Source organism: Echeneis naucrates, chromosome 13 (genome assembly GCF_900963305.1).
Source record: "Echeneis naucrates chromosome 13, fEcheNa1.1, whole genome shotgun sequence".
NCBI lineage: Eukaryota > Metazoa > Chordata > Actinopteri > Carangiformes > Echeneidae > Echeneis > Echeneis naucrates.
Window position 1 is genome coordinate 1,246,793 of NC_042523.1, and position 19,653 is coordinate 1,266,445.

Consider the following 19,653-nt stretch of genomic DNA (forward strand, 5'->3'; position numbering starts at 1 on the left):
CCATTTCAGCTGCTTCGTTGTCCTGTTTCAGCCATTTTGTAATTAGCAGTGCCATCACATCACAGATCATCAGTGGATAAGTGCTGTGCTGTATCAGGTCTGTTGGTCTGGTCCTGCCCCTGGAATTCACCTCATGCAAGTCTCTACCTGTAGACTAGATACCTGTTCTACCTGCTGGTGAAGAGGTGGGGCTGGAGAGTAACGGACATTTTCCTGTGTAAAGACACAGTTTTGGTGATGTATATGTATTGTGTGCGTTTGTGCTTTTGTGTGTGAGCTCATACATTTGTGTGTAACTTGTCTTTTTGTGAAACACACAAAGCACAAGCTGACAAATCCAAGTTTAACATCTCAAACATTTGTAAACTGCTTTAAGTGAACTCTTAAGTGTTAGAGAGAAACAAGAAAATAAATACACACACATGTAATGCAGAGAATGTGAGGCGGTCGACAATAACGTGTTCAACCTGCTCATTTTTTCCAGCTGTGCAAAGGCACACCCTTACCTGCACATGTGAGTGTTGTTTTTGTGTTTGCACACATACCATATAGCCCATGCAATGGGTTTGGGAATAATTAGCATAAAAACTAACTTGTTGTGTGTGTGTGTGTCTGTCTGTCTGTGTGAGGAAAGTCAAAGTCCATGTTATCTGTGTTTGTGTTGGTGTGTGTGTTCATGGGTATTTCAGGTAGTGCACATTGTCAATTTCACTGACTGTTCCAAGGTGGGCAGGGCTATGAGAAAATATCAGATTTTTTCACACAACTCAATATAAAATTTTAAATGATGAAATGAAAATGATGAAATGATGAAATGAATGAAAATTTGGACAACTGTTTTGATAGCTTCTCCAAGGTACGAACAAAAAAAACTTCCCCTTCAGGAGATCACATGTTCAGTCTTGCTGTGATGAAACTCAGTGATTTCATCTACAGATAGCAACTTGGTGACAAACCTGTCTGGAGATGTGATGATCTCATGTTTTTGAGATTATCACATGATTAACATGGAGGCATCAGACGTTCAAGCAGTGACAACAGGATGATCTTCACTGTGGCTAGAGAAACTGTAGTAGACACACGAGGATCAGGGCTAGTTAAGCCCTCTTAATTTTGCACCATGCAGCCTTAATTTATCTCTATCCCCTGCTCCATCTTAAGACCTGATCTGATCCAAGCCAGCAGGTTTAACAGACTGCACTATCTCTTTCTGTATAGCTTTTCTCAGGCTCCAGATCTGAGGATGTTTAGATACAAATTAGTCAGTGTTCATTATGGTTAAAATTATGCTTATTTTGTTTAATTTCAGACTTTTCTCAACAAGCTGTTGATATTTCAGAGAAAATTTGGACTAGGTCACATAATACCAGGCAAAAGGAAGTGAGAGGATGGCATACACTCAATCACCGCCACACCTGCTCAATATCATTAGCTGACTGTCAATCTGTCTCAGTCTGATGAACATTCAGTCTGGCATATTTGTGCACTCACCTGTGTTTCTCGTGACCCTGGATGAAACCAGCGAGCCTGGACTATGAGTCATCAACACAAAAACGCGCAACAGAAGTCAATAGAGGTTGCAGACATAAAGCAGCCCAAATGACAGCACTCAACCTAGCTTGGGAGGGGGAGGTAGGCCAAAGTGTCCTTGAGCAAGACACAGTGATTGTCTGTGGGAATGTGTTCAGGGGACTGTTCCATAGAACATGCAGTCCTCGAGCTCAGTGCAAGTCCCAACCTGTTGCTTTTGGCACTCGCCATTGTTGTTGCTTTGCACGAACGAAGCCAGCAGTTAGATTCAGTATAGTAGTTTAATGATGCTTTTCAAACACAAATCAACTGCTGCAACCAATGACATGACACAGAAAAAAAACATCTTTTTGTATTTGATCACCATTTCATCAGATGGTCACAAAAGTAACATTTGTTCTTATCAGACGCTCACTGTCCTGAAGGACACACAAACGTTCAGATTTTTCAATAAATGAGGTGTGACCATTCTGATGTGTTGTGGCACCCTTGTGTAGCTGCAGTGATGATAGACTGCTCTGTACTCAAAGCAAGAACTTCCTGCCATTGCAGTGCCACATCCTGTCCCATTGTCCTTAACTGCATGTGAGGGAGTGTGTAAGGGGTGGGACTAGGGAAAGCAATGTCCCCTGACACTCCACTCTCCCTCATCCAGTCTGACAAGAAGCTTTGTAAATATATATAATTGTGTGTGTGCATATTTGGGATGGAGTGGGTGGGTGTTGGGGGGCTGTTCACGGGGGTTGGGGGGGGGGGGTTGTACAGCGGCTGAAGTGTGCTATTATCCATCAGCTCAATAGGGGCTTTGTGCTAGTGGCAACAATGGCTGGATGGGGAGGGGGGGTGACAAGCAGCACTCAGTCAAAATGTTTTTTGCTCCCCCCTGCAGGGGTTAGAGGGATGCAGGAAGAAGAGTGGGGGTGAACTGCAATTATCCTCGTTCCTTGTTTCTCTATTATGGCTGAGAACATGCACAAAACAGTTTATTTTCCATCATCAACATCATTAACTTTTGACACTGGGCGGGTTTTCTGCTTTAGCACCTTTTACTTTGGTGCTGAACTTCTTTGCCTTTGATCTTTGTTGTCAACTCTTCCTCCTTCTTCTCTCTCCTTCCTTTTCCTACTCCTGTTCCCACCAAGAGCTGTACTTAAATTTGAGCCATGACTCATCTTCATTCATTGAAAGCCTGAGATTTATCTTATTAACTTTCATTTTCATTATACTATTATTTGATTGCCTTTGTACTCTTGATGTGTAAGTGGTGGCAGGTTCACTCAGTGTGTGCAGACTGGATGATAGATGCCCCCAGTTTCTGATCTGTTGACTAATTGTGAAATCGTGAGATTGTGTATTGCTGCGAGATAGCACACAAGGCTCCACAAAGCGTTGTCTACCTCAGCGCCATCAGCACCTCAAAATAACATGATTCTGAATGTATTTATGAAGAATATTGGTTCACCAAAAGGCCTAAGAAGTGTGTGTGTGTGTGTGTGTGTGTGTGTGTGTGTGTTCTGATATTTACTTTTTTGGTTGGTTTGTTTCCTGTCTGGTCTCAGGATTGTAGAGTTCTTTTTTTTTTTTTTTTTTTTTTTTCTTACTCTATGGTGTTTATACCAGATTGGGGGGGATTCCAAATTACCTTAACTTCACAAATGTTTGCTCTATTGAAGAAATTTCATCGGTTTCTGAAAGCTAACCAGTGTGAAACTTTGATGTAAATCTTAGTTCTTATCTCTTGGTATTGTGTTCTAAAGTCAGTCTCTAATCCTATTTCCCTGCTACTTCCTGTTTCATCACAGGAACTGCCTGACCGCCCTCCTGTCCTTTGAATTTCCTTTTCTTTCATTCCCCCTTCAAAGTAGGTTATTATTTTAGAGGCAGATGGTGGGGTTAATTTTCATGACGGGTCAAATCACCATCCCTCACAGTTTGCACAATTAAACAAATCGATCAGTGGATGGCCCCTCCTAGCAGCTGGGCATAGCAGAGTCGTTCAGCTGGCAGACGAAATATAAACGTGACAGCGAATGGTCAGCACAGCTGGCACCATTGCAAGCCCAGTGAGGTCCAGCCTCAAGCCAGTGAAACTGAAAAAAAGGGCGTCGGGCAGATTTCTGGCCAGAAACACAAGCATTTTCAGAGGACTATATATATTTGCATTATTATTATGATTTCTAAAAATTGGACCAAAAGAGAGACTTGTATTGTTAATTGCAATTATTTCCGAGACAATTGTGTAGCAACATTTGGAATTGTTACAGCTCTAGGCAGGCAAAGTGTTCTTGCGCTGGCTCTGAATAATCTGTTTGTCTCCTGTCTCTATGTTGTGGTTTAGACGTTCACAGCATGGTGTAACTCCCACCTGCGGAAGGCCGGCACTCAGATCGAAAACATTGAGGAGGACTTCAGGGATGGACTAAAACTCATGCTGCTTTTGGAGGTCATCTCAGGTATCTTCTGTGAACAGGAATTGATTGAATTAGTCCAAAGGAGCCATAAAAAAAAGTCATGTTTTACCCACACACATACACTTCAGAGAGAGAGACCTCCTTCAGTTTTAGGTCAATCACCTTTGTCTCTGAGGCAAAGCTACTCAGAGATGATGTGGCCTGAACATTGCTCTACTGTCATCCGTAAGGACTTTTGGATGTACCTGCAGCTTTTCGTGTTTGTGTATCTGTATCCACAGGTGAGCGGTTACCCAAACCTGAACGAGGCAAGATGAGGGTCCACAAGATCAACAATGTAAACAAAGCCCTGGACTTCATTGCTAGCAAGGGAGTGAAATTAGTCTCGATTGGAGCAGAGGGTATGCATACATATTCATACATCACACCAAGTCATAGCAACGCAAAGATTCTGCCAAAGAATAGACCAGAACAGTCTAATCTCCAGCACCAGATGAATGTGAGGTCTGATGGAGCAGAACTAAACAGGGTAAATTAAGCAGAATAAAAATCAGCTGATGTGAGACATGACATTTGGTCTCTGTCCATCCTCAAGCTGTGGTACACACACCACCACTGGAACAGGAGCTGCCTCTAGTGGTACATGAAGGAACAACAGATTTATTTATTTTTTTAACTAATTTGAAAAGATTCATATTACAACAAACCTTTAAATTGAAAAAAAAAAAAATTTTATATATAAAAAAAATGTTTCAATATCAGCTCGCATTTGAGCACAGTGAGAACGTCAGTGCTCAAATGCCACAGTGAGAAAATGAAACTCTGAGGAGGTTATTTTGGGTAGCTGTTTTAAAAATTAACTGAAGGACGACAGTGAACCTAGCCATAGTTTCTCATACACATTTTAAATGACTAGTTATGACCCCCTCATCACACATACACACACACACACGTATAAACACACATAACGGTTTATTGAGGAAAAAACCCATATCAATTAAAATGCCTGTCCATGTTTTTACTGCTACCTGCAGTCTCTCACAAATCACATGCACAGACACACCTGGACACACGGCATGCTTGATGTTTTTTGCAGATGTTATCCCTTCGCTGAATTAAGGGTCAAATTCTGTCATAACAAAATGTTAAGGAGATTAGAGAGATTTAGAATTCAAAAAGTGTCCCCTCACATCAGTTTTAGAACATTAATTTAGTACAGTTATTTCTTCACTGTTAACTTTTCTAATATCTTCAAATATGTGATCTGGATCTAAACACTTCCCTTGGCTGTAGTTACAAAATGTATCAATAATTTTTCTCAAAAACTAGCCAGACCGAAGTGTCCAAACATGTTTTAAAAGGCACCAGAATACAGGAGATAACAGTAGATGCTGTCATTTACTACCTGCTGATGGAGCTGAGGAAAGGAAGTGCAACTGTGTGTGTTGTTATTAAATAAAAGTGTAGAAGCAACAACATCAGCCAAAGACAAGAAAGATGATGCACAAACAACTGAGATGGCAACAGCATTTGTGTCTGTCTCTGTGTTGTGCAGAAATTGTGGATGGAAATGCTAAGATGACCCTGGGAATGATCTGGACCATCATCCTCCGGTTTGCCATCCAGGACATCTCTGTAGAAGGTACAACTTATGTGATCTTGTTCACATAAACTTGCAAAAGCCTTGCCGAATAGTGTCCTGCTGATGTGCTCTATGGAAGCTTGACTCATAAACTATGACTGACAGGAATCACACACAGACATATTATGATGTAATTGTTGCTGTGAATATGTATGATGTTTTAACTCAGGGCTAGTTGCTGCTTAAAGTTTTCATATTAACTCTGTCATCTATTTTTAGCATAAATCTGTAAAATGTCCCGATATTCCAAACTAACTCACAAGAGCTGCATTCAGCCTGATATGAAACAGATCAAATCTCAACATATTTCCTCACTAATTTTACAACTGTGAGTCAATTGACTGATCAATAGATTCTTTTCAGCTGTACTGGGTCAGAGCTGAGACAAAATGCTCTGTTGATAAATCAGCTAGATTTGAGTATTGTGGCTGATCAAAAGTTGGGGGGGGGGGGCACAACAAACGGATCCCTGGTCCTTTTGGTCCAAACACCCCTTCCTCCTCCTCCCTGCAGAAACATCGGCCAAGGAGGGTCTTCTCCTGTGGTGCCAGAGAAAAACAGCGCCCTACAAGAATGTCAATGTGCAGAACTTCCACATCAGGTAACACACACAAACAAACAACAGTAACACCTTGCAAAGGTGGTGTTGTTAGTTGTGTCTCTATGACCTGGATTGTGTGACTGTGATGCCATCATTGATGTGTTTGTGTGGAAGAGCCACCCTCTGCTGGAGAATCTGAAATATGTATTACTGCTCTAGAGGATTTGCAGCCTTATGAACCATAAATGTTAAGTTGTTTAATCATCTACTGCATTTTTCTGCGTTCCCAAACCGCAAACCCCCACCCCATCCAACAGCTGGAAGGATGGTCTCGCCTTCAACGCCCTGATCCACAGACACAGACCTGACCTGATAGACTACGACAGCCTCAGAAAGGTGGAGCTTCACCTTAAACTTCTGATCAAACCCACTTCAAATGGGAGTTCAATTAAGTTATTGATTAAAGCATTGAACTTGCCAATGAAAAGAAACTGAAACCTGAAATTGACTAGCTTGAATTAGGAAGTTGATTGTCTCTGGCACTGTGATTGGTTGTGCAGGACGACCCTGTGACCAACCTGAACAATGCCTTTGAGGTAGCTGAGAAGCACCTGGATATTCCCAAGATGTTGGACGCAGAAGGTAAGACTGAATTCAGGAAACTAGTCCATTTGTTAACTGCTTTTTAACTGTTTACATTGACTCAGTTGGTTCTGCAATATTCTTTATTTACTATCTCCTCATTGTTCGTGCAAAGATCAATCAGATCAGTTAGATCCTGATCTTAGTTTCACCTGCAGCCCAGTCAGTGCTGATGTTAATGAGGCTTCAGTTGAGGCATGGCAGCCGATCCTCCACAGGACCAGGAGCCTCCATCACTTCCCTCAGTCACCATCATTTTGTTTGCCCTCTAACGTCTAAATATGACTGAATGTCTGTGTGTGAGTGAGGGTAGGCCAAACTTGACCAGACTAGATCACACTACACAAGACTAGAACAGATCAGACCTGACCAGACACCACAAGAACAGATCAGCTCAGCTCACACTGTACCAGCACAGAGAGCTACACAGAGTTAGTTCTATGTCTTTGATCTCTCTCACTGTTGTTTGTTTTTGTGTGTTTGTCCCTCCTTGTTTTGATTGGCAGTAGGCTGTAAAAGAGCTTGTTACATGAATGTGCGTTTTCTAGCATGGTTCAACAGTCTGTTTTCCTGCCTTTATAACAAATTTGTTTCTGCATGTGTGTCCTCATAACCACGGTCTCCCCATGTAGACATTGTGAACACGGCTCGTCCTGATGAGAAAGCCATAATGACATATGTGTCCAGTTTCTACCATGCGTTCTCTGGAGCACAGAAGGTATCCTTGGACCCCCACTGTGACCTTTAACCTTCTCTTACTAACAGGGTGCTGTTTCCTGTCCAGCATCGCCTCCCTCTGTTGCACAGCACCATTCAGACACTGGAGTTGTTGGGACACAAACACACACATAAATATACATTTTGTGAATACCTTTAAAACTTCTCCACTCCTCAGTGTCCATGATACAAAGATCAGAGGAGCTGTGTGATGTCATTCACTGATGATGATGAGGGTTAGGGTTGGTAAGGATGATGCTGACTCTATATACACTTCCTTGTCAGTAGCCTGTATGTGTGTCTGTCTCCATCTGGACAGCTGTGCTTCATTTAGAAACAACTTATGTGGGTGTTTGTGTACCGGCTGTAAGCCCATGGCCCCAGTCTCCCTTGTCCCCTGAAGGGGGCGGGTTCTCTCTCCCCAGCCAATTCCCTTGCAATCTCGTTCTGGGTGAGCGAGGACATGTAGCTTTGGGTAGTTTTGGCTTCACTCTGTCTCCCTCTGTCTGTTTCCTGCCCTCTCTCTGCCCTGGATGATGTTTAGACATCGTGGGTACGCTGAGGCCGGATGAGAAGGCTATCATGACCTACGTCTCCTGCTTCTATCACGCCTTCTCTGGAGCACAGAAGGTGAGCGCCTCTTGCTTCAGGCTCTATTAACTCTGAGGTTCGATCTGTGTTTCCTGGTTTACTCTGACCGACAAGCTCTGTGCGGACTGTGGTCAGCTCCTCCTGGAGACAAACTTACTCAGTAGTTAGATCTGGATCAAGGTGGGAACAACAAAAGCTCTCTAATGTTTCAGACATGGCAGTGTTCCTCCAGAATAGACTGGACCCAAACTAACTGGCTGGATGAACACCAGTTAGATGGATTCTGTGTAACTGGGACCAGCTTCTTTAAGCTCTATATGCCTGCAATATGCCGCTTTTTCTGCAATTTGTCCCCAGTCTGTTTTTAAAGCATGATAAGATTAATATTATTTATTTTTTTACTCATTAGTCGAAAGTTGTAAATGTTGACACATTATAACCAGTGTGTATGTTAAACTGAGGTGATTTTGAGAATCCACACTTGTTTTGGAGAAACACTTGCAAATGTCACCCCATTTCCTTTTCTGCTATTAACATTTCTCCACTCTAAATGTTTGTATGTTTAATGAAATCATTGTTACATATTATTCTGTATCTGTGGACGTTTGTTTTGACTGTGTTTCAGCAGAGTGTTTAGAAAATGCTCCCAGAAATCAAGTCTGAATCAGTGATGATGAGGTCAAACTGAAGTTTATATATGAACATATCAGCTGAACCAACAGAGTGTATGTACTGTCTTCATTTCTGGCAGCTCAGCAGTATCAAATCCTACTGATGGCAACCTGCTGATGCTGACTGAATTGACATCAACGTGTAACTAGATGTATGAACCAATTCCTGAGTTGTGACGGGGTGCATGAAGCTTGAAAACAGATTTACTGAACTAACTTTCAATAGCTGGATTATGTTAATGTTGGATGACTGCACTTCTTAATAATGTGTGTCATTTACTTTTATTTCATCACTGCTTGTGTGTGAAGTGTGCACACATATGAAAATCAGAGTCTCTGATTATAACAGTGTTAACTTTGAGGGCTGAGCTACTAATAAAGTTTATTGTTTGATGTTGTGACTAAAGTGCACCATCATGATGTGAATATGTAGCAGTTGAATGCGCTCACTAAGTTCTTGGCACACTGAGTGGAATCAGTGATGCAGTTTGGTCTAGTCACTGTAAGCACCATTCACCCTTTGTTTCCTGATAGGCTGAGACAGCAGCAAACCGCATCTGCAAAGTGCTGGCTGTAAACCAGGAGAATGAGCAGATGATGGAGGACTATGAGAAACTGGCCAGTGATGTGAGTATCCATCAGCAGCCAGGTGTGACAGAGCACCTGATCCTGTCCACTGATTCCTCTTGCTCCTCTGCTCCTTTAGCTGCTGGAGTGGATCCGTCGGACCATCCCCTGGCTAGAGAACCGAACCCAAGAAAAAACTGTAAATGACATGCAGGCAAAGCAAGAGGACTTCAGAGACTACCGCTGTGTCCACAAACCACCAAAGGTTTAATTGAGCTTCTGCAAAGCTTTCTAACCAAACGTCAGCATACCTGACAGTATATTCACTGTCTCATTTCCACTTGTTAATGTGACTTTAATGTCACTGAGCCAAGTACTCTGATGTGTCTGCAGGTTCAAGAGAAGTGTCAGCTGGAGATCAGCTTCAACACCCTGCAGACCAAACTGAGGCTCAGCAACAGGCCTGCCTTCATGCCATCAGAGGGACGCATGGTGTCTGTATGTACAACTCTGCACCACAGTAACACTCAGGATCTGAGTGAACTGATTAGTTTCACCATGTTGACACTTGAGAAACTTGGATCAGTTTTGAGTTCAGTTTTCTATGTCACGTTTGTTTCTCCTGTCTACAGTAACGTGACCTACTGTGTCCTCAGCTGTCATGATTAATTTGAATCTTCGTACTGTATGCTCTCAGGACATCAACGGTGCATGGCACACCCTGGAAGGCGCAGAGAAAGGGTACGAGGAATGGATCCTGAGTGAGATCAGACGTCTTGAGAGACTGGAACACCTGGCTGAGAAGTTCCACCAGAAGGCTGCCATCCATGAGTCCTGGACTGACGGCAAGTGGTCCTCTTAACATGCACATTGACCGAGGACCACCAACAGTTTGAATCAGAATTCTGCTGTCAAGTTCAGACCCAAGAGGAAAAATCTCTTTTCAGTCAGATCTTCATCAGGAGTCAGTGCATGAACCTCCTCTGATTCTGCGGTGAACTGTTGTTTGTATTCACTTTGATTTACCTTAATTACAGGTGGTAAAAGAAGTTTTGTGTGCAGGTAAGGAGACCATGCTGACACAGAAAGACTATGAGACTTCCACCCTGTCAGAGGTTAAGGCGTTGCTACGGAAACACGAGGCATTTGAGAGCGACCTGGCAGCACATCAGGACAGAGTGGAGCAGATTGCTGCTATTGCACAGGAACTTAAGTAAGAAGAATGGGTGGGGAGAAGAATGAACAGATTAGGAACAAACCTGCTGAGTGAGTAATATATCTGTGGAGAAGTTGAGCCTCTAAACTGCTCTTCCCTCTGATTTCTAGCGAGCTGGATTATTATGACTCTGCCAGTGTCAACACTCGCTGTCAGAAGATCTGTGACCAGTGGGACGTCCTTGGAGCACTCACCCAGAGCCGCAAAGAGTCTCTGGAGGTACGACTGGCCTCATTCCCCTGGGTCTCTCTCTTCCACAGGAGGAGATTAAACTGTGCACTCAGTTAGAAATATATTAACTCTGGTACAGAAACTGTTAAAATTAATAAAAGTTAAGTAAAAGTTTCAAGTATGGTATTATATTAATACAAAGAGCAATCAGCGTAGTTCTAATGATGATGTGACAAAGATCAGGTATTCAATCATTGAAGAACTTCAGATAATCTCTCCAAAACTTAATAAAGAATCTATCCCACACTGACAGCAGCACATATAAGATCAAACTGACCTTTGGTATCGTTGTGACAGAGGACAGAGAAGCAGCTGGAGTCTATCGATGAGCTCTACCTGGAGTATGCCAAGAGAGCAGCACCCTTCAACAATTGGATGGAGGGAGCTATGGAGGACCTGCAGGACATGTTCATTGTCCACAACATTGAGGAAATCCAAGTCAGTGAGATCTGGACAGTATCTTGCTGGTCCCACATCAGAACCCAATGTCCTGTCAGCAAAGGTAAAACAAATGTTTGGTCTCCCTCAGGGTTTGATCACAGCCCATGAGCAGTTCAAGTCCACCCTGTCAGAAGCCAACAAGGAGCGGGAGGCCATCCAGTCCATTCAGGCCGAGGTGCAGAAGATAGCCCAGAGCAATGGCATCAAGCTGAGTGGAGCAAACCCCTACACCACCATCACACCTGAAAGTATTGACAACAAATGGGAGAAGGTGGGTTGTGGCCTCATCATCTCCTCATGCTCTTTTTGTGCTGAAACCTTTGTCCTGAGGTCAGGACCCAAATGTTTGGTGTGACTGCAGGACATGAGGGCTGGAGTTCTGTTTGTAGGAATAGCCATAGATACTGACTATGCCTAAGTGTGTGTGTCTGTGTGTAGGCAATGGCAATGGTGCCACTGCGTGACAACGCCCTGCAGGAGGAACTTAACAGGCAGAACTCCAACGACACGCTGAGAGCCAAGTTTGCCACCCAGGCCAACACAGTGGGTGCCTACATACAGGACAAAATGGAGGTAAAGGATGAGCCCAGTGGTTGGTGCTAGTGCTTAGCATCATGTCAGTGCCACTCATCTTTGTTCCAGTATGTGTATGTCACAATTTAGGAACTGGGACAGGCTAAGCTTCCAACTTATTATCTATAAGTTGATCTGAGGTCTCATGCAACTCATGCAAGTTTCTAGGCTTACTCGTTATTTTATTCATTCTATATAGCTTCATCACTGGTTTTGGGTCACATACACTGGCACTCAAAAACAGTCAGACTACACACAGTGACAGCATTGTATGCATGCGGGTGTGTGTGTCTAGGAAATTGGCAGAATATCTATTGAGATGAACGGCACTCTGGAGGACCAGCTGACCAGCCTGAAGGAGTACCAGAAGAACATTATGTCCTACATGCCTGAGATCAACAAGCTGGAGAGCTTCCACCAGCTCATCCAAGAAGCCCTGATCTTTGACAACCAGTACACCTCCTACACAATGGAGGTAAGACACACACAGACGTAGAACTGAATCTTCACGTGCTGCTTTGTGCATATTTCCTTCATCTATTGTTGAAGCAGTTTGTCATGTAACACGTTTGTCTACACCACCAGCATCTCCGTGTGGGGTGGGAGCAGCTGCTGACCACTATCGCCAGAACCATCAATGAGGTGGAGAACCAGATCCTAACACGTGACGCTAAGGGCATCAGCCAGGAGCAGCTGTATGAGTACCGCGCCTCCTTTAACCATTTTGACAAGGTCAGAGCTCCATTACACTCATTGTGATGAAGGTGTGTTTAACCTGAGCAGTCAGACTGTTGCTTTAAATGTTCATATGAAACTTTAGATCATGTGCAGGTTTCAGTCTGGATCAGTCTCTAGGTCAGAGATGCCAGGGCCACACAATGCCAAAGGACTGGTCCTGAGGGGGGGGAAACACATTGATGCTCCTCACCTCCCATCTCACACCATTTTTTTGTGTGTATGTGTGTTGTCATTGACTAATTCCATGTCTGTCTCTCTGTCTGTCCCATTGTTGTTATCTTCTTCCAAATGTTATGGATCGAATGGTCTCCATCCTTCATTCCTCCTGTGTTGATTGGTTCATTCTCATGACATGGTGCTCTGTCACTGGGTGTTTGGCTGATCTCAGGACCACAGTGGGGCCCTGATGGCCGAGGAGTTCAAGGCCTGTTTGATCAGTCTGGGCTACGATGTGGAAAACGACAAGCAGGTAGGAGTCAGTGGGGTAGAAGTCACTTTGTCATGCCTATGAGCAGGAGAGCACAGATCATTGCCAACCCCCTCGCATGGTCACTGCCAAAGCTTCCGAATGGTAACAATTGGAAAGCAAGGAATCATTGCCAGCCACTGAGTCATTCAACCCGCCCCCCAACAGCCATCATCTGAAAAAGATTCATTAACATATTTGTCTGTTCACTCAGTGAATCTTATTTCCCAGTGTCTGTGAATGCCTTGTTCTCTATCCAAATATAGTTTTAGCTGTCTGGCCAGGAATGTCCTCATTATTTAAAAATGTCTAAGTTTGAGCTGAGCAAGGAGAAAGAGTTGATTCTAATTAAAACTCATGTTCAGAAGAAAAAACATTATAATCAACCTTTGTAGGACAAGTACACACAGCACTCAAATGAACCGTCACACATATGCTCTGAGCTCATGTCGCTGGCATCCTCATAGTGACATCCTCTGCGTAGCGTCCTCTGTCATGTTTCTGGTGGTGGTTTGAAGTGAATGCTGGCCAATGATCTGTTGGCCACCTGCTCTGTGGCACAGACAGAGTTCAAGTCCATCAGCATGAAGGACAGAGATGTTTGTCCATTGGGGTGTCTGTTGCTGTGTACTGCTTCAGCTTCTTCAGCCTGAGTCCCCTCCACCTATCCCAATCTGTCAGGTTTTACTTTGCTCTGAAAATGTTTAACGGTGTGCTTTTTATCTTCTTCATCTCCCCAAACATCATTCACTTTCTCTTTTTAATACCTGTATTTCTGTTCATCCCTACCCTCCTTTCTGCCACTTGTATCTCTCTGATTCCTTCCTTGCCACCACTATGCCCGTGGCTGTTGCTGTGCTGTGCGGCCACAGAAGCGATCAGGACAGATGGTCTCAGATGATTTCCGGGCCCTTCTCATTTCAACAGGAAACAGCCTGGTACTGCTGCTGCTGCCATGATGTGCTCACAGGGTCACAGGGTGTCTGCAGGTCAAACTTTATCTTGATTCACTTCAGATCACTGAGGATGCATCATGTGCACTCATTATTAGTTTCTAGCTGCAGATGTCTGTAAACACCTGCAGATGTCTACAAATGTTTACAAGTATCTGCAGATACACCTGTAAACACCTGCAGACCCCCACAGACTCTCGCAATCACGCCATTGTGGTGTGTTCTCCTGTATTTGCTGCTCATCTGCCGTCATTGCTGAAACAGCATCCAGCCTATGTTAGTGTTGTCTCTATTTATCTGACTACATCTCTGTTTCTGTCTCAATTTTGTTTCTTTTTCTGTTTCTGTCTCAATCTTGTTTCTGATTCTATTTCTGCCTTTGTCTCTGTCCTGAACTCTGGCTATGATTCTGTTTCTGTCTTTGTCTCTGTCCTGAACTCTGGCTATGATTCTGTTTCTGTGTTTGTGTCCATTTCCATCTCTGTTACTCTTATCATACTTGAGGTTGTGAAACGTCAGGACTGTGGTCAGTTGATGCTCCTAATGTTTTGCACCTGACATCCTGTATTTCGCCTGTAAGCGCCATCTGTCCTTGGTTAACCTTTTGTTATGTGGTTGCCAGGGTGATGGTGAATTTTCTCGCATCATGGGCATAGTGGACCCTAATGGCAGTGGTGCCGTCACCTTCCAGGCCTTTATTGACTTCATGTCCACGGAAACAACTGACACAGACACTGCCGACCAGGTCATCGCCTCCTTCAAGATCCTGGCTGCTGACAAGGTGTGTGTCTTTCTGTGTGTATTTGATCTGATTAAGACATCGCTAAACTCTAGAAGTGATTGTACATCCCTGTGTCCATCAGAACTACATCACAGCTGAGGAGCTGAGGAGGGAGCTGCCCCCCGACCAGGCAGAGTATTGCATTGCCCGCATGGCACCCTACACTGGGCATGATGCTGTACCTGGAGCCCTGGACTACATGTCTTTCTCCACTGCCCTGTATGGAGAGAGCGACCTGTAGAGGAGAAAGGAAGTGGCAAGGGTGGGGGCAGGGGCAGGACCGCAGGACTGGTGGTGGTGGAAGAAAGGTGCCCCTGAATGTGCCGCTGTAGATGGAACCTGGTTGAACTGTAGTGACCTTTACCCTGCAGCACCTTCAGGTTTTGAGCACATCGTTTAGGCATATCCAGGGGCAGCTGGTCTTCAGCTGCCCCTCTCTCTGCCTCTAATTGGGAGGTGGGGGGGACACACACAAGCTAATCTGATACTTATGCTAATTTTTGTTTATTTTATTATAAAATTTTCTTCTTGCAAAGGGGTTGATGGTGTTAGTGGGCCAGGGAAGTGTGGGTTTTGATGTGGTGACCGGTAAGGTTTGTGTATTTGAATTTAGAGACATATGCTTGGGGTTGGGGGGGATAAGATGACATATTTACCCATAATTTCTTTGTTGCTGGATAAGGTGACCTGTCTAACCTCAACTCTTTCCTCCTTGTCTTTGTTTCTCTATTTTTCCAGTGCAGGTTAGTGGAGAGGGTAGGGGCAGGGCTCAGCGCTGTAAATAATTTTTTTTTTTTTGTCAGTGCAGGAGTTGACACAGTCCCAGTTGTTGAGAACAGATCAGAGGCTTTAAGTGGAGATGTCCTGATAAAGTCAGTGAAGGACAGAGCAGGTTGACTGGGGAAAAGTTGAGAGAAGTTTTTTTTTTTGTTGTTTTTTTTTTTTTTTTTTTTTAATCAACCATGAAGTTGAGGCTTGTGTATATTACTGCCTGTTCACATCCCATGACAGGCCAGACCACAATAATCCACATATAGTAGCTTCTGTGAAACTTCTCTTGGGGCTGGTGCTGATTTCATTCAGAAATTTTATTTCTACCGTAAAACAGGGGGAATCCGTCAGTCCACTTCTGTACAGCAGAAATCAAACCTGGATGCATTTGATTTGACTGAAGCTTCTTCCAGTATTCTTTTACTTGAGGTTGCCATGGTAACAATGCTGCAGCCTTCCCAATGTAATTTTGGGAAAAGAAGTGGAGCTCAAATAAGAATGTGCCTATTGGAGGCTACAGACCTGTCCCTGGATGGGTAAATCATCCCATTATGTGCAAAAGAAAAATGGGGGAAAAACAAATTGTTAGGTTAAAAAAACAAAAAAAAACAAAAAACTATGCAATTCTAATGTGATGAATAGCTGAGTTTTGGGAAGGAAGTTGTTCCGTTTCTGGTCTACATTCATAAGAGATGTCTGTCTGTTGGCTGCTGGGGGGAGAAGGGGGACACAGGGGGAAAGACAGACAGGGAAGGAACTGAGAAGAAAACACTTTGGACCAAAATTTTGTTTCCTTTTTTCCTTTCTTTCTCTTTTTTCCCTGTAGGTTTGGAAAGGAATGAACTCTGGAATTGTGATTTTCCTTTTTTTTGTACTTTAATATCAAACCTGCTGTTCTGGAAACTGAACATCTTCTGTCTCTAATGATACAAGAGTTTCACAAAACATAAAGCACATAAAGTTTCCTTACCAATGTTTCTGTTTCATTATTGTGTCTCTGTCTGTCTCACTCTCTCAAGTGTGTGTCTGACCTGTAATCTGTTTTTTTTTATTTTTTTTTTTTTTTTATCTGTTTATAATAATGAGTTGAAGCTTTTATGTGACGTAATTACTTTGTGGTCATCAGTACTTGTAAATTCCTTCCTGTTAGTTGATTTTATCTTAATGTGATCAAAAGAAACTTCAGTGTTTGATCACATGAACATTTATCAGTTAATTATAGAACATGTGTATTTAATAAAAACATCCAGTTAATGTTTGTCCACAGTTTTCAGCAAAAAAATTTGAATAATTATCATTATTAGTGCTCAGGGGCGGTACACCGAGGCACTATTGTTATTGCTTGTGTGTTTTGTTTTTGTTGTTTTTTCTCATGTTAGTACTTCCTCTTCTGTTTAAAAAAAAAAAAAAAAAATATCCACTACTAGTCCCACTGTTTTGTAAAAGCCCAGGAAAAATTGAGATCGAAATGCACGGCTCAATCAGAAACACACACACACACCTATAGGGGTAAAGTCTAGATATGAGACAAAGACACATAATCAGATTGGGCTCTAAACAATAAAAACAATGACATAATATCAGTAAGTGAACACTTCTGGAAGCTGCTTACAACTGCATCATCTGCTGACCTCCCACGACAAGACTAAACCTCAGGTGTCTACTGGCTCAAGGGAAAGGAAACAAACTTAACGACTGAACGAATGAACCTCATTTCAATAATCACAAGCCTCTGACACTACAGAACAAAGTTCATGATTAAAACACTAACGGTCATAGCACAGACAATGTAAACAAACATAAGTGGTGCTCTTTTCTAAAAAGGATTTCTATAAATTGCTAATGTAGGGGTGGCCATCTAACTAGAATCTTTTAGGCTGTTGATCGCTTTCTTTCTAAAGACTAAACCTATCTGTGTTTTACAATGAAATGATTATGCTTACTTATCTTAACCTCTTTATTTCTGAACTCTCCCTCTCCCCCCATGAATGTTCTGTTTTTTATAGGCAATAACACTGTTCCCTGGTCCTCTTCAGTCTACAGTAACATACATCTTAACACATGTATGATACCGTTAGCACTTTTTTTAAAGATTCAGAAGATAGTACCCTAATGTAAATGATATCACAGTAACTCATTTGTTAATCACAATAATACGCTGCCCAACTATATAGCAACAAGTTGTGGGTTTACAGTCGTGTGTCTAAATCATCCACATTAGCTATTGTATTGTTGACAGTAATTAACTGGACATACTGTAAGAACAGTGTGTGTAGTTACAAAAAAAATTTTAAATGGTTAAAAATGTATGTTGACAAGGGTTGACATTTATGAAAATAGGCAGCAATGACTGTCCTTTTGTTGATTCAGTCATGCTTCAGTAGGTATTGCTATAGGCGTCACAGCATACTCAAAAAGCTTTTTACCATACAGGTTCTCTAAGCAAGGCAGTGCATCCAGTAGGTTGTATCAGTCATTATTCGTTCATTGACCTTATACGGCTTATCCATTTCCGGGTTGCTGCAGCAAATCCCAGCTCACATTGGATGAGGGCAGGGTACACCCTGGACAGGTTGCCAGTCTATCACAGGGCCAGGGCACAGAGACCAACAGCCACTGTGCTATTCGTCTGTGACTAGGAACAAACCAGAGTACTTGGAGAAAAGAGAACAGCAAACTTACCACAGAAATGACCCAGGCCTGGGAACCAAACCTGTGTCTTTCAAAGTCTGCAGCTACTGTAAGTGATGATGATAATGAAGATAACTGTTGGATCACAAATTAACCACTAGCGGATGTGGAGTGGAGTGGCGGAACGCGTGGACTTTTTTTATTTACCGTTTTTAAGACTGAAAGCTGTCTTTCCAACAATGTCTTCAGTCTTCTTGAGGTTAGCTTTTTTTCTAAAAATTAAAGGAGTTTTCTGGAAGAAGTCTTGATGATTTATAACAATAATATTTATTAGAACAATTATAACATTAACTAGAAAATTCCTTGGCAGAAATTTAGAGAGTGACTCGGGGGGCTGCTGCTGGGACGTCGACTTGGCAGATGTACAGATATACAGATATTACTGTGATCTGTTTGAATGAGAACATACACAGACAGGCATATGTCTTTAGACACAACTATTTCTTTGAGACATCTATTTTGCACATGCACCCTGTGACACTTGTAAAAACTGACCAATGCTGTCCTATCTGTTGTGTCTGTGTGTGTAAGCTGTGTTTCTGTTTGTCTCATAATGTGCTTTGCTGTGTGCGTGTGCATATTTTCCCTGTGTGTGCATGTGTATATTTGTCTCTCTGTGTGTGTCTGTATATGTGTGTGAGTCCATCTGTATATTTGGCGCTGTGTATTGCTGTAAATTTGTATGAGTGCATCTGTATATCTGTGTCTGTGTGTTCTGCAGGTTAACAAAATTGTCAGTAGTAACAGTTGATCAGCAGCTCTCATATCAGAGGAGTCTGATGACATAATTGATTTGTCAGAGTTAGAGAAGAAATCCTTCAAACTGATGCCCATAGTCATATTGTTCATCAGCTGTTTCTTTGTCTGTTTTTTATTTTTTTTGTGTCTGCATGTGTTTATGTGTGTGTATGTTTGTGTCTGTGTATGTCTGTATATATGTATATATGTATGTACTGTATGTATGTGCTTATGTATAAGGTTGTCTGTTTGTATATTTGTATCTTTGTCTGTGTGTCTCTATATATCTATGTGTATGTGTATATGTCTATGTGCGCCTGTATTTCATTCTCTGTGTGTGTTGTGCAGGCTGTCACAAATGTCAGTAGTAACGGTTGATCAGCTGCTCTCATATCAGAGGAGTCTGGAATGAGTACGTTGATTTGTCCGAGTGGGAAAAGAAATCCTTCAAACTGATGGCCATAGTCAGTGTTCATCAGCTGTGCGTTTGTGTGTCTGTTTCTGTGTGTGTGTCAGCTGTTTGTGTATCTCTTTGGGTTTGTCTGTGTATGTGTTTCTAAGTATAATTGTTCTTATGAACAGAGCTGTATATGACTGTCTTTCTGTGTATTTGTGTCTGTTTGTGTTTCTGTGTGTGAGTCTGTATATTTGTCTGTGTGAGTCTGTCTTTGTATGTCTGTATATTAGTCTCTGTGTGTGTCTGTATATCAGTCTGTGTGTGTCCTGCAGTCTAACACAAATG

General features: G+C 42.5%; 1 protein-coding gene across 5 annotated transcripts in view; it reads left to right on the plus strand.

Annotated features, from left to right (window-relative positions):
- The window catches only part of LOC115053401 (alpha-actinin-4-like), a 38,789-nt gene extending 22,338 nt beyond the window's left edge, over positions 1 to 16,451 (plus strand). Inside the window, exons 2-23 of one of the 5 annotated variants that reach the window (XM_029518059.1) lie at positions 3,869 to 3,983; positions 4,223 to 4,342; positions 5,497 to 5,583; positions 6,097 to 6,184; positions 6,442 to 6,520; positions 6,685 to 6,766; positions 7,399 to 7,484; positions 9,280 to 9,372; positions 9,452 to 9,577; positions 9,706 to 9,810; positions 10,010 to 10,157; positions 10,375 to 10,525; positions 10,639 to 10,747; positions 11,057 to 11,197; positions 11,289 to 11,471; positions 11,639 to 11,773; positions 12,069 to 12,248; positions 12,359 to 12,505; positions 12,900 to 12,980; positions 13,850 to 13,915; positions 14,553 to 14,711; positions 14,794 to 16,451. In XM_029518059.1, the coding sequence (XP_029373919.1) occupies positions 3,869 to 3,983; positions 4,223 to 4,342; positions 5,497 to 5,583; positions 6,097 to 6,184; positions 6,442 to 6,520; positions 6,685 to 6,766; positions 7,399 to 7,484; positions 9,280 to 9,372; positions 9,452 to 9,577; positions 9,706 to 9,810; positions 10,010 to 10,157; positions 10,375 to 10,525; positions 10,639 to 10,747; positions 11,057 to 11,197; positions 11,289 to 11,471; positions 11,639 to 11,773; positions 12,069 to 12,248; positions 12,359 to 12,505; positions 12,900 to 12,980; positions 13,850 to 13,915; positions 14,553 to 14,711; positions 14,794 to 14,952 (2,640 nt within the window). In that variant the 3' untranslated portion in view covers positions 14,953 to 16,451. Of the gene's footprint in view, positions 1 to 3,868; positions 3,984 to 4,222; positions 4,343 to 5,496; positions 5,584 to 6,096; positions 6,185 to 6,441; positions 6,521 to 6,684; positions 6,767 to 7,398; positions 7,485 to 8,027; positions 8,114 to 9,279; positions 9,373 to 9,451; positions 9,578 to 9,705; positions 9,811 to 10,009; positions 10,158 to 10,374; positions 10,526 to 10,638; positions 10,748 to 11,056; positions 11,198 to 11,288; positions 11,472 to 11,638; positions 11,774 to 12,068; positions 12,249 to 12,358; positions 12,506 to 12,899; positions 12,981 to 13,849; positions 13,916 to 14,552; positions 14,712 to 14,793 lie in introns of all 5 variants that reach the window. The other 4 variants (XM_029518063.1, XM_029518062.1, XM_029518061.1 and 1 more) reach the window with 4 other exon arrangements.
- The last annotated feature ends 3,202 nt before the right edge of the window (positions 16,452 to 19,653 follow it).